We start from the raw sequence: 16597 nt of genomic DNA on the forward strand, positions 1-16597 counted from the left end.
GGAAGGAATCCCTCTGCAGCCTTATAGGCAGCTCAGCTCTCAGCTGCCCTTGTGCCAGAAGGCAAAGAACATTTTCTCTGGCTGAGCCTTCGCCAATTGGCCTACGTTGCTGTGGAAGGTATGTCACATGTTCTTATTCCGTTTTTTGAACTTCCCAGTAATTTTAAAAATTCTTTTCAAAATGGCATAAATAACATTATAAAGATATAAATTCAATCAATAAATAAAACAATGCAATACTTCAGCTGTAAACAGCCACTACCATACACTGCTATCTTCCGCTTCTTGCTTCTATTTCCCACACACAGCTATCAAAGTAAAACATCTGCATAAACCTCAGTTATCTATTATTTCCACCACCCTTTTAGAAAAGGAGACCTCAATATCTATGGGGGTTTAGTTTCAGGATCCCCTATTCATATTAAAACCCATGAATGTTCCAGTCTCAGTGTGTACAATGGTGCAGTAACACTGTGCCTCTTAAATAAAATGGCAACATCAAAGTTTACGTATGTAATGTATTTTTCAAGCCCTGAATCACTGAATCTGTGGATACTGAGGGTCAATTGTACATTCTATATTGTCAAAGGCTAACAAAAGAATGAAGAATTTAAATACAGTACAACAATGCTAATTGTAGGGTTTTGACCCTGCAAATCTTTTCTTGAATATATATTTGCTAATCATCCACCCTCAGGCAACTTTTCCCAGTGTTATTTGACCTATTTAGATTTTGAGATGCAATTGACTTATTATTTCACTATCTTCATTTTAGTATTTTAGTAGAGAAATCAGCTTTTCTTCACCCTCCTGAACCTTTGACATCATGCTTAGTCAGAAATGAATCTAACCTATGTCACTTTACTTTAAAGCTTGCCTTGAACTTGGGTTCATTAAATTTCATAAATTCATAGCAACCCATGTCTCCCTCACTCAGCACAACGTCTTTCTCTAAAACAAAAAATACAGCTTTTAATATTTTGATCCTACCCCAGGTAATAGGGATTTGGCCAAACAGACCAAAGCAGCAGAGCATCCCTGCACCTCAGTGTGGCTAAAAGTGATCCTGAGCTACCAGACCATCTTAAAAGGGGTTACCCGAGCTTACACTGTTTTCACTCCAGGATATTTTCATCAACTAGCTACCAAGCATGGAGTATCTTTGATAGAACTGTGTGTATTAAAATTGCCTGTTGGCTTATGGTGACCCCATGAATTTTATATGGGTTTCTTAGGCAAGCTATAATCAGAAGTGTTGCTTGTTTCTTCCTCTGAAATATAGCCTACAGCACCTGGCAGGTAGACTCAAATGAAGAAACTGAAAGAGCAGCAATTTCTAGGATCCCAGAGCAAAGCAGGCTTAAAATAGGAAATAAAATATTTACAGCAGAAGCAACAGTTAAATAAAACCGAATATTTTTAAAATAGCAGGCCTACCACAGATTATGCTTCTCATAGAAACCACTATGCTAAAAAACATCCCATATCTGGAGTTGTGGCACTGAAGTAGAAATTGGATTTCACTGCCTGCTTCGTCTCTCCATCCCATATTCCTTCAGTTTCCCCTCCCAGGATGTGCCAAACATATTTTTCTAAATCAATTCCTCCCCTTCAGAGCAGTTAACAACTATACGGGACTGAGTTCTCTTGAGGTCTGAGCAAATATTGTTTGCAATAAATGTGAAGTGCCTCCAGACAGGAAACTTAATTTAAATCCATAGCAACCAGGGTCTGGAGCCACATATACTTAGATCCTCTGAGAAGCTTTTCGGAAAGAAAGAAACACCACCACCAAGAGCAGTTTCAGCTTTTGAAACTACAATCCTATATTTATGTAACAGTTAGCAAGCCCTGCTGAACTCAGAGGGACTGCTCTCTGAGGAGAGAGATAAAGGTAGAAAACCAATTATTGTAGAGCACTTGAAATAAGTTACTTTCATCACATTCCCCATTTTTGCTCCTTCCCAAGCTTATCTGAGATAATGTAGTTTACTTCACAGAAAATCACAACTGCTATAAATGTTTCAGTGAAAAAACTTAAGACATGTCTCTTTGGTCTGGAATTTTTAGACCAGTATTTGCTTCTTGTAAGATTTTTGACTATTGGAAATCGAGCTCTCTTTGAGCAGCATGCCAAAGGAAGAATATCCCACTGATAAGCATGGTTCTCCTGGGATTCTCATACATCCGTTACAACCACACAATCTTTTTCTAATATGTTGTCCAAACCACCCATCTTGACCTTTTTTTAGTGCATGCATATATGCAGCCATAAATCCTGACCTGATTTAAATATTGGGAGTATACTGTGTTTTTCACCACAGTAGATAATGGTGTAAATTAAAGTTAACTTTTTATCTGCTTCATATCTGGTCCTCCCTTCCTTGCAAATTACACTATGTAACATATTTTTGTTCCTAGCTTATAAATGCCATTTCCTAATTGGTTCTATCATTTAAAAAATGGAAAAAAGTGTATTAAATGGCAAAACCTTGTTTTGGAGGGCATCCTGCAGCACATTTTGCTATAGTTTTTCCATTAATATCCCATAGAGTCTGAACCAATTCAACATAGTTTGTGACAGCCACAAAAATTAAGTTGCTAGAGTAGAACAACTACTTTCAAAGTAAGTACCATACAGCTGGAGCCCCCAAAGGCGCAGCGGATTAAACCACTGAGCTGCTGAACTTGCTGACCGAAAGGTTGGTGGTTTGAATCCTGGGAGCGGGGTGAGCTCTCACTGTTAGTCCCAGCTTCTGCCAACCTAGCAGTTCGAAAACATGCAAATATGAAGATAAATTGGTACCGCTCCAACGGGAAGGTAACAGCACTCCATGCAGTCATGCCAGCCACATTAGCTTGGAGGTGTCTACGGACAACGCCGGCTCTTTGACTTAGAAATGAGAGATGAGCACCAACCACCAGACTTGAAATAGACTTAATGTCAAGGGGAAATTTTTACCTTTATCTTACCATACAATTAAACAGGAAACAACACTTTCAAACCAAGAACAGATTTTTTTAAAATGTTACATAGTGTTATTCATGTGGAATTATTTCTCCTAAAGTGGATGCTCCTTAGCTCCCATGAGGCATCCAATTCATCCAACTATACTCAATGTCCCCATAATGTCTCATAGCCCATATAGATATGATCCCCTTATGCTTACAGTTTCCTTTTATTTCCAACATATATTCCCTTCCAACTTAACTGACAGGCTTTCTCAAGAGACCTACAAGCCAATGTCCAAAAATTCTTTTATACCTCTAATTGGGCTCTCATAATCCAGAAGAAAACCCAAAATATGACTACCTTTGTTTATTTATTTATTTACAGCATTTATATTCCGCCCTTCTCACCCCGAAGGGGACTCAGGGCGGATCACATTACACATATAGGCAAACATTCAATGCCTTTTAACATAGAACAAAGACAAACAAACATGGCTCCGAGCAGGCCTCGAACTCATGACCTCCTGATCAGAGTGATTCATTGCAGTGATTGATTGCAGCTGCTCTCCAGCCTGCACCACAGCCCGAGCCAACCTTTGTTACTCTCTAGCATTACATTTCTCCTTCTATTAGCTGAACTGAAGTCTTGAATTTATTCCTAAATTACAAGCACTGACTTCCACCATGTGTAGGTAGATCCCATGGCATCCTTACATTTCTTATCTTGCTCTTCGCCAACAGTTTGCTGACCAGTTCAAAAAGCAATGTATTAAGGCTGCAGTGCAATAATCATAATAATAATAATAAAACTTTATATTCCGCCCTACCTCTCCGAAAGGACTCAGGGCGGATTCCAAACATAAAAGGCACACATTAAATGTCCGAACATAACAACGATACACCCATAATAACGAAAATTGACAACCCAACATATAAAAACAAATTATGACTTAACACCTAAAATTAAATTTAAAATGCAACTATATCGAACAAAAACCAAAACATCGAAAAGAAGCCTTCCTAGTTCCTTGGGGGCAAATAGATTGATCATTGCTCAAGATGTCTATTGAGCTGGTGGGACGAACAATACCATGGAGTAAGTCTCGCTGAATGGAATGGCTGACTTCCAAGAAGACCATATAGGCCTGTGTTGTTAGCTGAGATAGCTTGTAAAGCAAATTGGTATGCAGTTTTGCAGATTTACAGGTTTTCAGTAAATATCCCACAGCAATACTGTGGGCTTATACATTTTATAATGCAAGTGATTGGACAGTTGACATTTAATCCAATTTTACTTGAGAGCAATCCTGTGCAAATCACAATTCATAGACTTGAAAAACACAGAAATATAACAATTACAAAAACAATATAGGGCCCTGGAAAGGCCCTCATGAAAATGAAGCCCAAGAAAGGCAAAGTAAACTGCCCTAAAAGTAACTAAAATCTCTTGCAGTTGAAACATAACAACTGAGTTGGGTTTTTCTTGTTTTTAAAACTTCTTATTGAAAGCATATGGAGTGGGCTTGAAAAATAATTATATAACAAATTTAAAAAGGCCTCATGGACCTGACAAACTGTACCATCATTATCAGTTGCTCATTTTCTCAGAAGATCCTCCCATCAGGTTTTTGAATATGGAATGAAGGTCAGTGATTAGAAGAAAGAGGATCAAACTCATTCTCCTGAGATGCCTCCCAAGAACGTAACCCAGTGCCAGTGCAGAGGCAAAAAAGAGGAGAAAGAAGAATCTATGGCCACTTGAATACGGACTGAAATTTTGCTCTGCTTAAGCTTACTCATACATGACAGTGGGACCAACTTTAAACTAGCTGCAGTAGTATTACACAGGAAATGTCAAATGATAAAGTTATGAACACAACTTTCTAACTAAAGTATTGGTCCTTTAGTTATTTGGCAGTTTATTTTAAAGGCTTTAAAATAATAATTAGAAATCAATCAGAAAGCATCTCATAATCAACACTATTCAAAGAAATGTGTTAGGTTGTAAGAAAAAATATTCCAGAACCTGGTCTGAACATCAGGTTGAGGGCACTCCTACAAAAAAGAGAAGATTTTTAGAAGGCACTGATTATCTAAAAATGATCAGTTTTGCCCAGTAGTAAATACTGGTTGGTGTGTGATTGTCTGATATGCAGATAAAACACAAAGGAAGGGAACCACACAGAATGTAAATCAGCCACAAGAAATCATCAAGGGCATGATGACTCAGTTTAATTCCAGTTCCAGAATCTCAGACAAAGCGATGATGCCAAAGTACATGACAAAGTAGTCCAAGAAATAAAAGCCTTACAAAAGCCAAGTCACGGGGAAGGGGGAAAATGGACTTTCTGCAATCCCAAGCTACCTCAGTATGGAAGAAGGAATGTTTTGCTTGGATCTTTAGCTCGACAAACAGTGCATTTCCAATAAGAAGCCTCCTTGCCCAGCATAGAATCATAGAGTTCAAAGAGACCACAAGGACCATCCAGTTCACGCCTATTCTTTCATATAGGAACACAAAATCCTTTCCCCTTTACTTTTTACGCAGATAATTTCAATTTGGCTCATAGGATTTACATCATGTGTCTCCTCACAGGTGTAAACATCCTTAATATACAATATTACTCCTTTTTCTTTTCTGTTTGGTCTGTTTCTCAAAATAGGTTAGACCCCTCAACAATTGCAACAGACAATTCCTACAGTGACTTGCAGATCTATCATTCATACGGTCACCATAAGTTGAAGTTGTCTTAAAGACCACTAATAATAACCACCTTTATTTAGCTCTGATTTCTCCTCATTCCTGCTCCCCCAATCTGTCTCAGTACCTTCCCCTCCTATTGAGTTTTACTCTTGAGAAAGTGATTTTTCAGCCATTTTGGTGCTGTGCTCATCACATTTAGTTACTTGGGGGGAATAATGAGAATAAAAATGGGCAGAGAACACAGTTAGCAAATAGATTCTCAGGGCCAATATATGTTGTGTTCCTGCTGATTTTGGTTTGGGAGTCATTGCTGTAAGAAAGGAAAAAACAAATTCTGTGATAGTTCAGATTGTAGCAGGGTTAGGCATGACTGGCCATGATTGTGGCTCATTATGAAAACAGCCTGCTGTCAATTTTTAAGAAGTGCCAACTCTTTGGCCCATTTTAAGCAGGATACTCACCACACGGCCCCAGCGGTTCCAACAACTGTATTTCCCATTCTCTTCTATGAGTTGGATGATGTAGAACTTGTTGTTGTTGTGGCCAATGTTGGTTTGGTTCAGCATGCAGTCATAGTCCTCATAAATCTATAACGGTAAAAGAGAGCCCAAATAACAGATGGGGATGTCTCATTGACTCCAAAGAAAGAGCCAGGACTTTTCACAGTGTCTCAGATGGAATGATTTATTAAACTCTTACCTTTCAGACTCTGCTAGAAATCTATGAAATGGGAACACAATCATAACCGAATACCGGGAGAACAAGCAAGACATGATGGACAGCACATTATTATTAGGAACTGACCAAAGAATTCAGGCATTAACACAAATGGTGGAATCCAGGATAGTCCAAAAGGAACATTTCTCATTCAAGTTGGGCTGATACCTTCTCACTGCAGAGAAGCAGTATTAGTAAATAGATCTAAAAAGAGAAGGGGTATCCTGAAGTCAGAAATACTGTCTAGCCCTCTTACAGGTAATTTATCTTAGCCAATAGATTTTTTGTCAAAAGAAAACACACATTTTTTGTCATACGTAGCTTCTCTTCTTCTATACTGATCATACTAAACTTTAATAAACAAACACATGAAGAAAGACAAAAAGCACTAAAAAATAGGGGAAGCCTGAAGGTTAAGAGGCCGAGATCATGCACCACCATAATTCACCATTTTGTGCAAACTATGGCTTATTGTTTGCAAGCAGCAGACACACTGCTTGGTTACCTTTGTCTGCCAGTGGAAGTGACTGAATAAAACCACCTTGAGTTGCAGGACACCCAGATCTGGTACTTCTGCTTGTTTTTGTCTTAAGGAGGTGGAGGAATAAACCACAAACTGTGAGTTAATTTTGTGGCTCACTATGCAAGAGACAAACCAGACTGGTGGCCTCAGATGTCACAATAAAGAAGCCGCAGATAGTCCTGTAATTTGTTTAGCTGTTGCTATTTGAAGTTAAATTATTGGGTGGACACAACAGCATTTTGCCTCATTTATGATAACCAAGAATTCTGAATAATCTCATCTTAATGTATTAACTTCACATTCTCAGTATGTGCTGTGAGCTTCATGGTGCCCAGCATAGGACCCATCCTGATGGAAGACGAAGTCAAATGGGAATGTGTGTCTTTCTCCTGCAGCAAACTAGTGGCTTTGAGATGCTTTTGACCCGAACACCTATTAGCCATAGGAAGCATGGATAAAGAGAATTGTTGTAGAAAATATTGAGAAAGTTCCAGATTGCTGCCCAGAAGAAGGCAAGCAACTGTAAGAGGGCTAGGGGAATGAATCTAGGAGATGCTGCATGCCCCACTATGAAAAAAACCTTCCCCCCATGGCCTCCAATATTTTAAGGGCTGTTGGGAGGGTGAAATTTTTGCCATCCTTTTAGGTAGTCCTGGGTCACTTTAGGTTAAAGTTATGGCTTTAAAAAATACCTGATATACATTTATACTCCCAGAAAGCATTCTGGAGCACAAAATTTGGGGGGAGGCAAAAAAAGCTATTACAAATCTCTGATGAGGGGTTTCATTCACACCATAGACTACACTGTGACAACCCTTGCAGTGGAGGCTGGGCACAGGATATCTTCTCAACCAGAGCCCACTCTTACCTTAGCATCACCAGCAGAGCTGCTCAGCCAACAGGCAGAGTCAATTTTACTTTTCAGCTTCTCCTTGGGAGCTGCCTTCAGAGCCACCAAAGTGGAATGGAAACTGTCTTCCTCTGGTTCTGGCTTTGGCTCAGGCTCCTTTTTAAGCTTCTTTCCCTTGACAGGAGCTGGGGTTTGGGCAGAAACCTTGCGCTTGGGCGGCATGGTTCCTTTGGAGCTTCTACTTGTCTTCCAAAAGAGTCAAACTTTGGATGTCGCTTCTTTCAGGCAACTGCAAAAACCCCACCCCTAAAGGCAAACAAGTTAATCCTTTGCATGTACAGACTCACCTTAGAGGGAAAAAAAATAAGGCCTCTAAAAGTGCCAACTCCTCCATGACAAAAGGGAGACATAAGTCTTATGGACTCAGGGAGGATCACCTTAAAGTGTTTGCTGGATGAACAATGCTACTAAGGGTGCAACTACACTGTAAAATAAATGCAGTTTGATATTACTTTAACTGCCATGGCTCAATGACTATGATTCTGAGAAATGGTCTCAAATTACAGGAAAGGAGATTCCACCGGAACATTAGGAAGAATGTCCTAATTTAGCTATTTAGCAGTGGAACTCTCTGCCTCAGAATGTGGTGGAAGCTCCTTCTTTGGAGGCTTATAAACAGAGGCTGGATGGCCATCTGTTGGAGGTGCTTTGATTGTGCTTTTCCTGCATGGCAGGAGGTTGGAATAGATGATCCATATGGTCTTTTCTATGGTTCTAATGTTGTGGAACTCTGGGATTTGTAGTTTAGTGAAACCCCAGCACAATTTGGTAAAGAATGCTAAAGACTCTGTAAAACTACAAGTGCTAAGATAGTAGTAGCAATAAAAATAATAATAGAAAAACATTTAGATGAGGAACACTTATTAAAGACAGCCCTAAAGAATATTAAAAATAAAGTCATATAAACTGGGATTTAGATAGATAGTGTTGCATAAGAATAGTCAGGTCAATAGGTTGGACCGATTTTAGAAACCATATCTGAAAACTACTATTCTCCTGAAAAATACCCTGACCATCCTAACTGGTTCTCATTTCTCTTGCTTTACTGCTTGGTTTTTAGCACAACCACATCTGTATTTATAAATGAAATTTGACTCAGCCTGAAAGACTTCAGGAAAGAGCCAATTCTGCTATCTGTTTATTCAAACATAATGTCTTTGTCTAATAATCCTAGGCAAGAGCCCCCTGAAACCCCCAAACGACACCTTAAGCAAACAGCAGTGCTGCAGTACAATGGCAGCAGAGAGTTTGGCTAAGTCACAATTATGGCTACGAGCCATAAATAGTCCTACATTTTTTCTCCTAGCTGTTCTGTTCTTTACTTCAAAACAGATCTTTCTTTATTTCTATTACAAAATGCTCTTGGAAGTTTTTCCAACTTCTCTCTCTTTGAAGCTGCAAAGTCAATAAGATCAGCCCCTGGAAATCTGGAACTTTTAACTAGTTCTTTCAAGGAAATTGTGTTCAAGATTCTTATCACTAGTACCGCTGTCAAGCAGTATGATATAATAGCATAAGAAAAGCAGTTCAGTATTCTGATCTCACTATAACAAACCAGATGACTGTCAGAAGGCCACAAGCAGAACATCAGTACAACATCCGTGCTGACAGAAATAGCACCTTAAGTATTGGCAATGCTATGTAATTACCATGACAAGTAGCCATGGAGAGCATCTTCTGAGAATTTGTCTAGAACTCTTTAAAGCCAACCAAATTGGCTGAAAGCTATAGTCCAGTGGTTCTCAACCTGAGCTCCCCAGATATTTTTGACCTACAACTCCCAGAAATCCCAATTTACCAGCTGTTAGGATTTTTGGCCATTAGGCCAAAAACATCTGGGGACTCCAGGCTGAGAACCACTGCTCTAGTCTTTTTTAAAAAATTCTGATTTGTCAGTACATTCTCAGAGGGAGAATCAGTGGTTCTCAACCTGTGGGTCCCCAGGTGTTTTGGCCTACAATTCCCAGAAATCCCAGCCAGTTTACCAGGTGTTAGGATTTCTGGGAGTTGAAGGCCAAAACATCTGGGGATCCACAGGCTGAGAATCACTGAACTACATTGTTACCATTTCGACTGACGAATGTAGGAAAAATTGCAACTGTATATCACCTCTTCTTAAACTGTGGGTCCCAATCCCAAATGGGGTCTCCTTAGCTTAATGTACTCCACAAAAAGGAAAAGGAACAATTATCAGCAGTAAAAGATTTCTAAAGGTCACCCATTTACAAAAATCTGTTCGCGACAACATACTACAGATTACAGTGGATTTTGCAGCAAATGCTCCAGCTGCACTCCACAAAAAGGAAAATCAGCCTGTTTAGTTAAGCTTCACAAATGCTGATTTATTATCAGTAAATGTTTGGTTTTTATACCTATTTTATTTATATACCCACATACCTGGGGTCACATAAAAATTTCTCAGGTGGAAAGGGTCATGACTGGAAAAGGTTTAAGAAGCCCTGATCTATATGAGAACCTGATCCTTTCTAACATGTCTTAATTGCACTGGAGCCCCTAAAAAACCCTAGAGTGTTATTCTCTCTAGAAATCTCTAGGTCCTCCAGCATGACTGGGGGAAGTTGGTCATAGAACAACACTAGAGGACCCAGGGAGCATCTACACTGTAGAATTACTGATGTATGACACCACTTGATCTACCATGGCTCAATGCTTTGGAATCCTGAAAGCTGAAGTTTTACAAAGTCTGCTGTTTTCTTTGGCAAAGAGTGCTGGTGCCTCACCAAACTACAAATTCCAAGTCTCCATAGCATTGAGCCATGCCGATTAAAGTGTTGTTAAACTGCATTCATTCTGCAGTGTAGATCCGCTCCTAGAGATTCCTAGAGGACATTTCAATCAAATCAGTGAATAATCAAATCCGTAAAAGCCTAAACCGCAAATATGAAGAGACAAGTGTATTCCTGAGTTGTAAGTGCTAGAGGCTGTATTTCAGAAGAAGGATATGGCAAATTACCTCTGACTATTCCTTGAGAAAGAAAACCTGATGAAATTCATGGAGTTGCCATAAGTTAACAAGCAATTAAAAGGCGCGCATACACACACACATATGTGCCGTGCCGCAGGACATAAAGACAAGGTGTGCTCATGTACCTCAGAGATGACACAGTCTCCTGGCAACTGATCAGTGGAAACACTAAAGCCCATTGGATTCGGCGTGAAATAATCCCACGTGGCAAACTGTTCAACCTTCCAGTGTTCCTGGCCCAGTTTACCTGCAAAGAAGGCTTCTGTATCCTGGGGGCAATCTGCTAAGATTTAAGCATGTCACATTATCAGGAGATACATATTCTCAGTAACTGTCCAGTAGACCTAGGGCACAGCCACACTGTAGAATTAATGCAGTTGGACACCATATTAACTGCCATGTTTTAATGATATGGAATCGTGGGATTTGTAGTTTGATGAGGCACCATAAATGTCAGAGATGGTTAAAAGTCTTGAAAAACGACAATTCCCATACTTCCATAGCATTGCACTATAGCAATCAGTGGTGTCAAATTAATTCTACAGTGTAAAGGCACTCCAAAAAGAAAGTCTTGTCCAAATGCACTTGGGCCCTATATAAAATCAGAGGTAGCCTTTTCTCTTACTTCATCAAACTGAACTGGAAAAGCAATTGCTTTTTATTGTAGAATCTAGTCCATACCGAGTGGGAAATCCTCCTTTCTACGTCATGACTCAATCATTAAGTTTTAATGTCAAAACTGAAGCAGGATATCTACCCAGAGCCCTACTCTGCTCACAACCCAGGTGGCAGTTATATTGCAAAGGCAACAGAGGCCCCAGAAATAAGTTTTTAGAGTAAAGAGTTTATTCAAACAAGCCTTTTTGAAGAACACTGCAAGGAAACTTCAAAAGCACTAGTTAATTTGCTCTGGAAGAGAGAGAGCTTACCTAGAGTATACTATAAACAATTTAACAAGACACTTTTATAACCAAAATGTAAAGTATACATATTATGAAGATAGTTTATGTACGTGTGGGTTTTGTATACCAAACTATTATGTATTTGTGGTATTTATACATTTCTCTATGAGGGACCCAAGGAACATATACAATCCTAATATATTCTATGAATAGGAGAACATGGACTTCTGGGGAGATCAGACATTAAAGGCTGATGACAGTAGCCTGCTTTGTGTGGGGTTCCTTGCACTGATAGCTTTCCACATGAAGAGCCCAGTCCTAGGGAAAAAGAGATGATAGACCTCCCAGTAAGAAACAGATCTACAGTTAGCCCTCCACATTTGTGGGTTTCACTCCTGTGGATTTGATTATTCACAGATTTGATTAATATGTCCTGTCTAGTAATCTGTAGGTCCCCTAGTGCAATGTTTCTTAAATTGTGGGTCCTGACCCCCAATGGGGTCCCTTTAGCTCAGTGGTTCCCAACCTTTTTTTGACCAGGGATCACTTTGACCAGGGACCACTCTCCAACATTAGTACCATATTTAATAATCTAGAGCTGATGCGGCCTATCCAATGCAATTATCTGAATCAGCGCCCCAAATAACCCCAGCAACAGGCCTAAAAACAAAGACATAAATGTGCCCCCACTTCCAGAACGACTCTGCTCAGGGGGAGGGAGGAGGAGGAGAAGCAGAAGTCAGGAGGCTTCACAGCCTCTCCCCTCCCAACATCCCAGTTGCCTAAGCACTTTAAGAGGGTTTTGCAAGACCAGTCGCTCTCATTGTAATTGTGTAGTTCTTGGAGTCACCGGTGGTCCATGGACCACAGTTTGAGAACCACTGCTTCAACTCAATATTGCGGCTGGATATTTACACAAATCTGTTGTGCAGGGTTTACAGTGGTTTCTGCAGAAGATGCTTCAACTGTACTTCATAAATAGAAAATCAGTCTGTTTAGCAAGCCTTGCAAATGCTGGTTTGTTATCAGTACATGTTTGGTTTTAATATATATTTTAAATAAAAGTTTCTCAGGCTAAAAAGGGTTGCGAGTGGAAAAATTTAAGGAGCCCTGATCTGGGATGACTCTGTAATCAACTTTGATCACTGTGTTGCACTGGAAGACCTAGAGATTCCTAGCAATAACATTTCCTGAGGCATTTGTAGGTCCTTCAGAGTGATTTGATGGTCAACTTCCAGAAAAAATAAGCCCACCGAGCTGTACTGTAGGACCTACAGATTCTTAGAGAGTCCACTCAGCCACGCCCAGGAACTAACAGTTATTTCAGGTTACTGGTTAGTTTGATGGTTGTTTTATATTTTGTCATAATGTTCCTGTTTTGTTTTGGGTTTTTTTTTTGTTATTGTCTAAGTACCTTCCATGTACTGGGTATGTACTTAGTATGTTATATTTTAATCATTGTAAGCAACCCCGAGTCCCTTTGGGGAGATGGAGGAGGGGTACAAAAAATTAAGTTATTAATAACTAATAATTAGAGAAGAGAAAAAAGTAGTTTTTCTTCCATATGCCTTTATGGTTTGAATTGTTTTAAATATTAATGATGTTTAATACTGTTTTAATATTTGTACATATTTAATACTTAGACCGGGCTGTGGCACAGCTGGTTAGTAGCCAGCTGCAATAAATCACTACTGACTGAGAGGTCATGAGTTCAAAGCCAGCCTGGGTACTGAGTGAGCTCCCAACCATTAAATAGTCTAGCTGGTTGTTTACCTATGCAGCCCGAAAGACAGTTGCATCTGTCAAATAGGAAATTTAGGTAATGCTTTATGCAGGGAGGCGAATTTAACTAATTTACAACACCATAAAAAAACTTTCCAGCAGGGTGCGGAATAATGAGGAAGTACTCCATCAAGGACTTGGTGTCACAAGTGGACTGTGAAGCAGCAGCTCCCCCTGTGGCCGGAAACAAGCATACCCTCATGTTAAATTGTCTCTGTATCTGTCTATATATGTTGTATGTCCAATGGCATTGAATGTTTACCATGTATATGTGCATTGTGATCCGCCCTGAGTCCCCTTCGGGGTGAGAAGGGCGGAATATAAATACTGTAAATAAATAAATACAGTGTATATTTTAAGTTGTATTGTAATGCTTTTCATTGTGAGCCGTTCTGAATCTCCATGTGGAGGGAGAAGGCGGGATATAAATAAACAATAATAATAACAGGGTTGTTGTATGTCTTTCGGGCTGTGTGGCCATGTTCCAGAAGTATTCTCTCCTGACGTTTCGCCCACATCTATGGCAGGCATCCTCAAAGGTTGTGAGGTATGGATAACAATAATAATAACAATAATAGGTTTTTTTTTTTAAAAAAATGTGGTTTTCCCCATTTTTGTGGGGGTTGTATTCCCCAAGCCCTAATAATCCTGACAAAGCCCAACAAAATAAATCATGAAGCCGTGGCATGGGCAAAGTTGGGCTCTCCAAGGGTTTTGGACTTCAACTCCCACCATTCCTGACAGCCTTAAGCGGCCGAGGGGGAAAAGGAAAGGGCCTGAGGCTGTCAGGAATGGTGGGAGTTGAAGTCCAAAACCCCATGCCTGTGCACTGTAGAATTAAAGCAGTTTGACATCCTTTTAAGTGTCCTAGCCCAATGCTGTGCAAGCATGGGAGTTGTGGTTTGGCAAGGCCTTTAGTCTTCTCTGCCAACGACTGCTGGTGCTGTCACTAAAACCACAGCTCTCATGGCTCCATAGCCTTGAGCCATGGAGGTTGAAGCGGTGTCAAACTGCGTCCAGCCTAGAGCATAAGAAGAGTTTGTGTGGCACATATAGCGAGGTTAAGGAAAAGCGAGGCAGCTCAACACAAGCACAGACCCCACCCTCCCTTCCAGCGTCTGCGGACTCACCGTGCCTGGCTCAGGGCTGCGTGGCTTCGTGGCCTCGGGATGGGAAGGGAAGAAGGAAGAGGGGCGGCAAAAGACAAGTCGGGGCAAGTCGGATCCGTGCTGGCGAGGCTCCTCCTGCTGACCTCAGCCTCCCGCCCATTTGCAGAAGGAGCCGGAGCACACTGCACAGAACAAATGAATGCACTTTGGCACCACTGTGCAGTACACGGCCCTGGCTCAAGGCTATGGGATCCCGGCAGTCGCAGTTTGACAAACCTTCTCTGCCAAAGAGGGCTGGGGTCTCGTTAAACTACAACTCCCAGGATTCCGTTGCATTCAGCTTTGGCAGTTCAAGCGCCGAACTGTATTCATTCTCCAGGGCAGAGGCACCCGAAGGCTGGAGCTATATATCCCAGTACAGTAGAGTCTCACTTATCCAACATAAACGGGCCGGCAGAATGTTGGATAAGCGAATATGTTGGATAATAAGGAGGCATTAAGGAAAAGCCTATTAAACATCAAATTAGGTTATGATTTTACAAATGAAGCACCAAAACATCATGTTAGACAACAAATTTGGCAGAAAAAGTAGTTCAATACGCAGTAATGCTATGTAGTAATTACTGTATTTATGAATTTAGCACCAAAATATCACGATATATTGAAAACATTGACTACAAAAATGCGTTGGATAATCCAGAACGTTGGATAAGCGAGTGTTGGATAAGTGAGACTCTACTGTATTTGATCCCAGATTACACTATATAACACGATTTTTGTTCCATGGCTATAAATGTCATTTCCTAATTGGATATATCATTCCAAACATGGGGGGAAATGTATTAAACTGCAAAACTTTTGTTTTTGGGGGGCATCCTGCTGCACATTTTGCTATAGTTTTCCCATTTAAATCTCATAGAGTTTTCACCAATTCAACATAGTTTGTGGCAGCCACAAAAATGAAGTTGCTGAAGTATAATAACTACAGTAGAGTCTCACTTATCCAACACTCGCTTATCCAAGCCTCTGGATTATCCAAGCCATTTTTGTAGTCAATGTTTTCAATACATTGTGATATTTGGGTGCTAAATTCGTAAATACAGTAATTACTACATAGCATTACTGTGTATTGAATTACCTTTTCAGTCAAATTTGTTGTATAACATGATGTTTTGGTGCTTCATTTCTAAAATCATAACCTAATTTGATGTGTAGTAGGCTTTTCCTTAATCCCTCCTTATTATCCAACATATTCGCTTATGTAGTAGTAATTATTGCTATAGCTATGTAGTAATTACTGTATTTACGAATTTAGCACCAAAATATCACAATGTCTTGAAAACACTGACTACAAAAATGCGTTGGATAATCCAGAACGTTGGATACGTGAATGTTGGATAAGTGAGACTCTACTGTAATAACAATACAGTAGACTCTCAGTTAACCAGTGCTCAAGCAACCAGAAAAAAAGTAAAGAAACAAAACTTTAAAAATCCATATACAAGACAGTAAAACTGTTACATTGAGCTAAATTTGTCTTTACAGACTGTCCCCATGTTTCAAACAATATAGGTTCTGTAGATTTGTTCTTAAGTTGAATTTGTATATAACAGGTGCATTTCAAGATAGATAGACATACACATGCATGCTTTGGATAGCATAGGGAAGGGTCAACACCACTATGGAATTTGTTTTGTTTTTGAGACCCCTTTTCCCCATTGAATGTTTGCTACTTTAGCTTTTGGAAGCCGCTCTGAGTCCGTTTGGGGGGAGAGGGTGGGTTAAAAATACAATTCTATTGGGTTGCTGTGAGTTTTCCGGGCTGTGTGACCATGTTCCAGAAGCAATTTGTCCTGACGTTTCACCCACATCTATGGCAGGCATCCAAAATAAAAATTATTATTATTATTTTATTGTATGACACAGCAAACAAGATAGATATGCTGGATTTCGTTTCACAAAATCACAAGTTGAACACTTCCCAAGTGTCTAGGACTGTGTGATGTATTTTC

General features: G+C 39.9%; 1 protein-coding gene across 4 annotated transcripts in view; it reads right to left on the minus strand.

The window, feature by feature from the left end:
- The window catches only part of parp3 (poly(ADP-ribose) polymerase family member 3), a 36737-nt gene extending 21878 nt beyond the window's left edge, over positions 1-14859 (minus strand). Inside the window, exons 1-4 of one of the 4 annotated variants that reach the window (XM_003217566.4) lie at positions 14607-14856; positions 10918-11072; positions 7765-8052; positions 6118-6243 (exon numbers count right to left, since the gene is read on the minus strand). In XM_003217566.4, the coding sequence (XP_003217614.2) occupies positions 6118-6243; positions 7765-7968 (330 nt within the window). In that variant the 5' untranslated portion in view covers positions 7969-8052; positions 10918-11072; positions 14607-14856. Of the gene's footprint in view, positions 1-6117; positions 6244-7764; positions 8053-10917; positions 11076-14606 lie in introns of all 4 variants that reach the window. The other 3 variants (XM_008105092.3, XR_010002663.1, XM_008105090.3) reach the window with 3 other exon arrangements.
- Positions 14860-16597: the final 1738 nt, after the last annotated feature.

This window comes from Anolis carolinensis, chromosome 2 (assembly GCF_035594765.1).
Source record: "Anolis carolinensis isolate JA03-04 chromosome 2, rAnoCar3.1.pri, whole genome shotgun sequence".
NCBI lineage: Eukaryota > Metazoa > Chordata > Lepidosauria > Squamata > Dactyloidae > Anolis > Anolis carolinensis.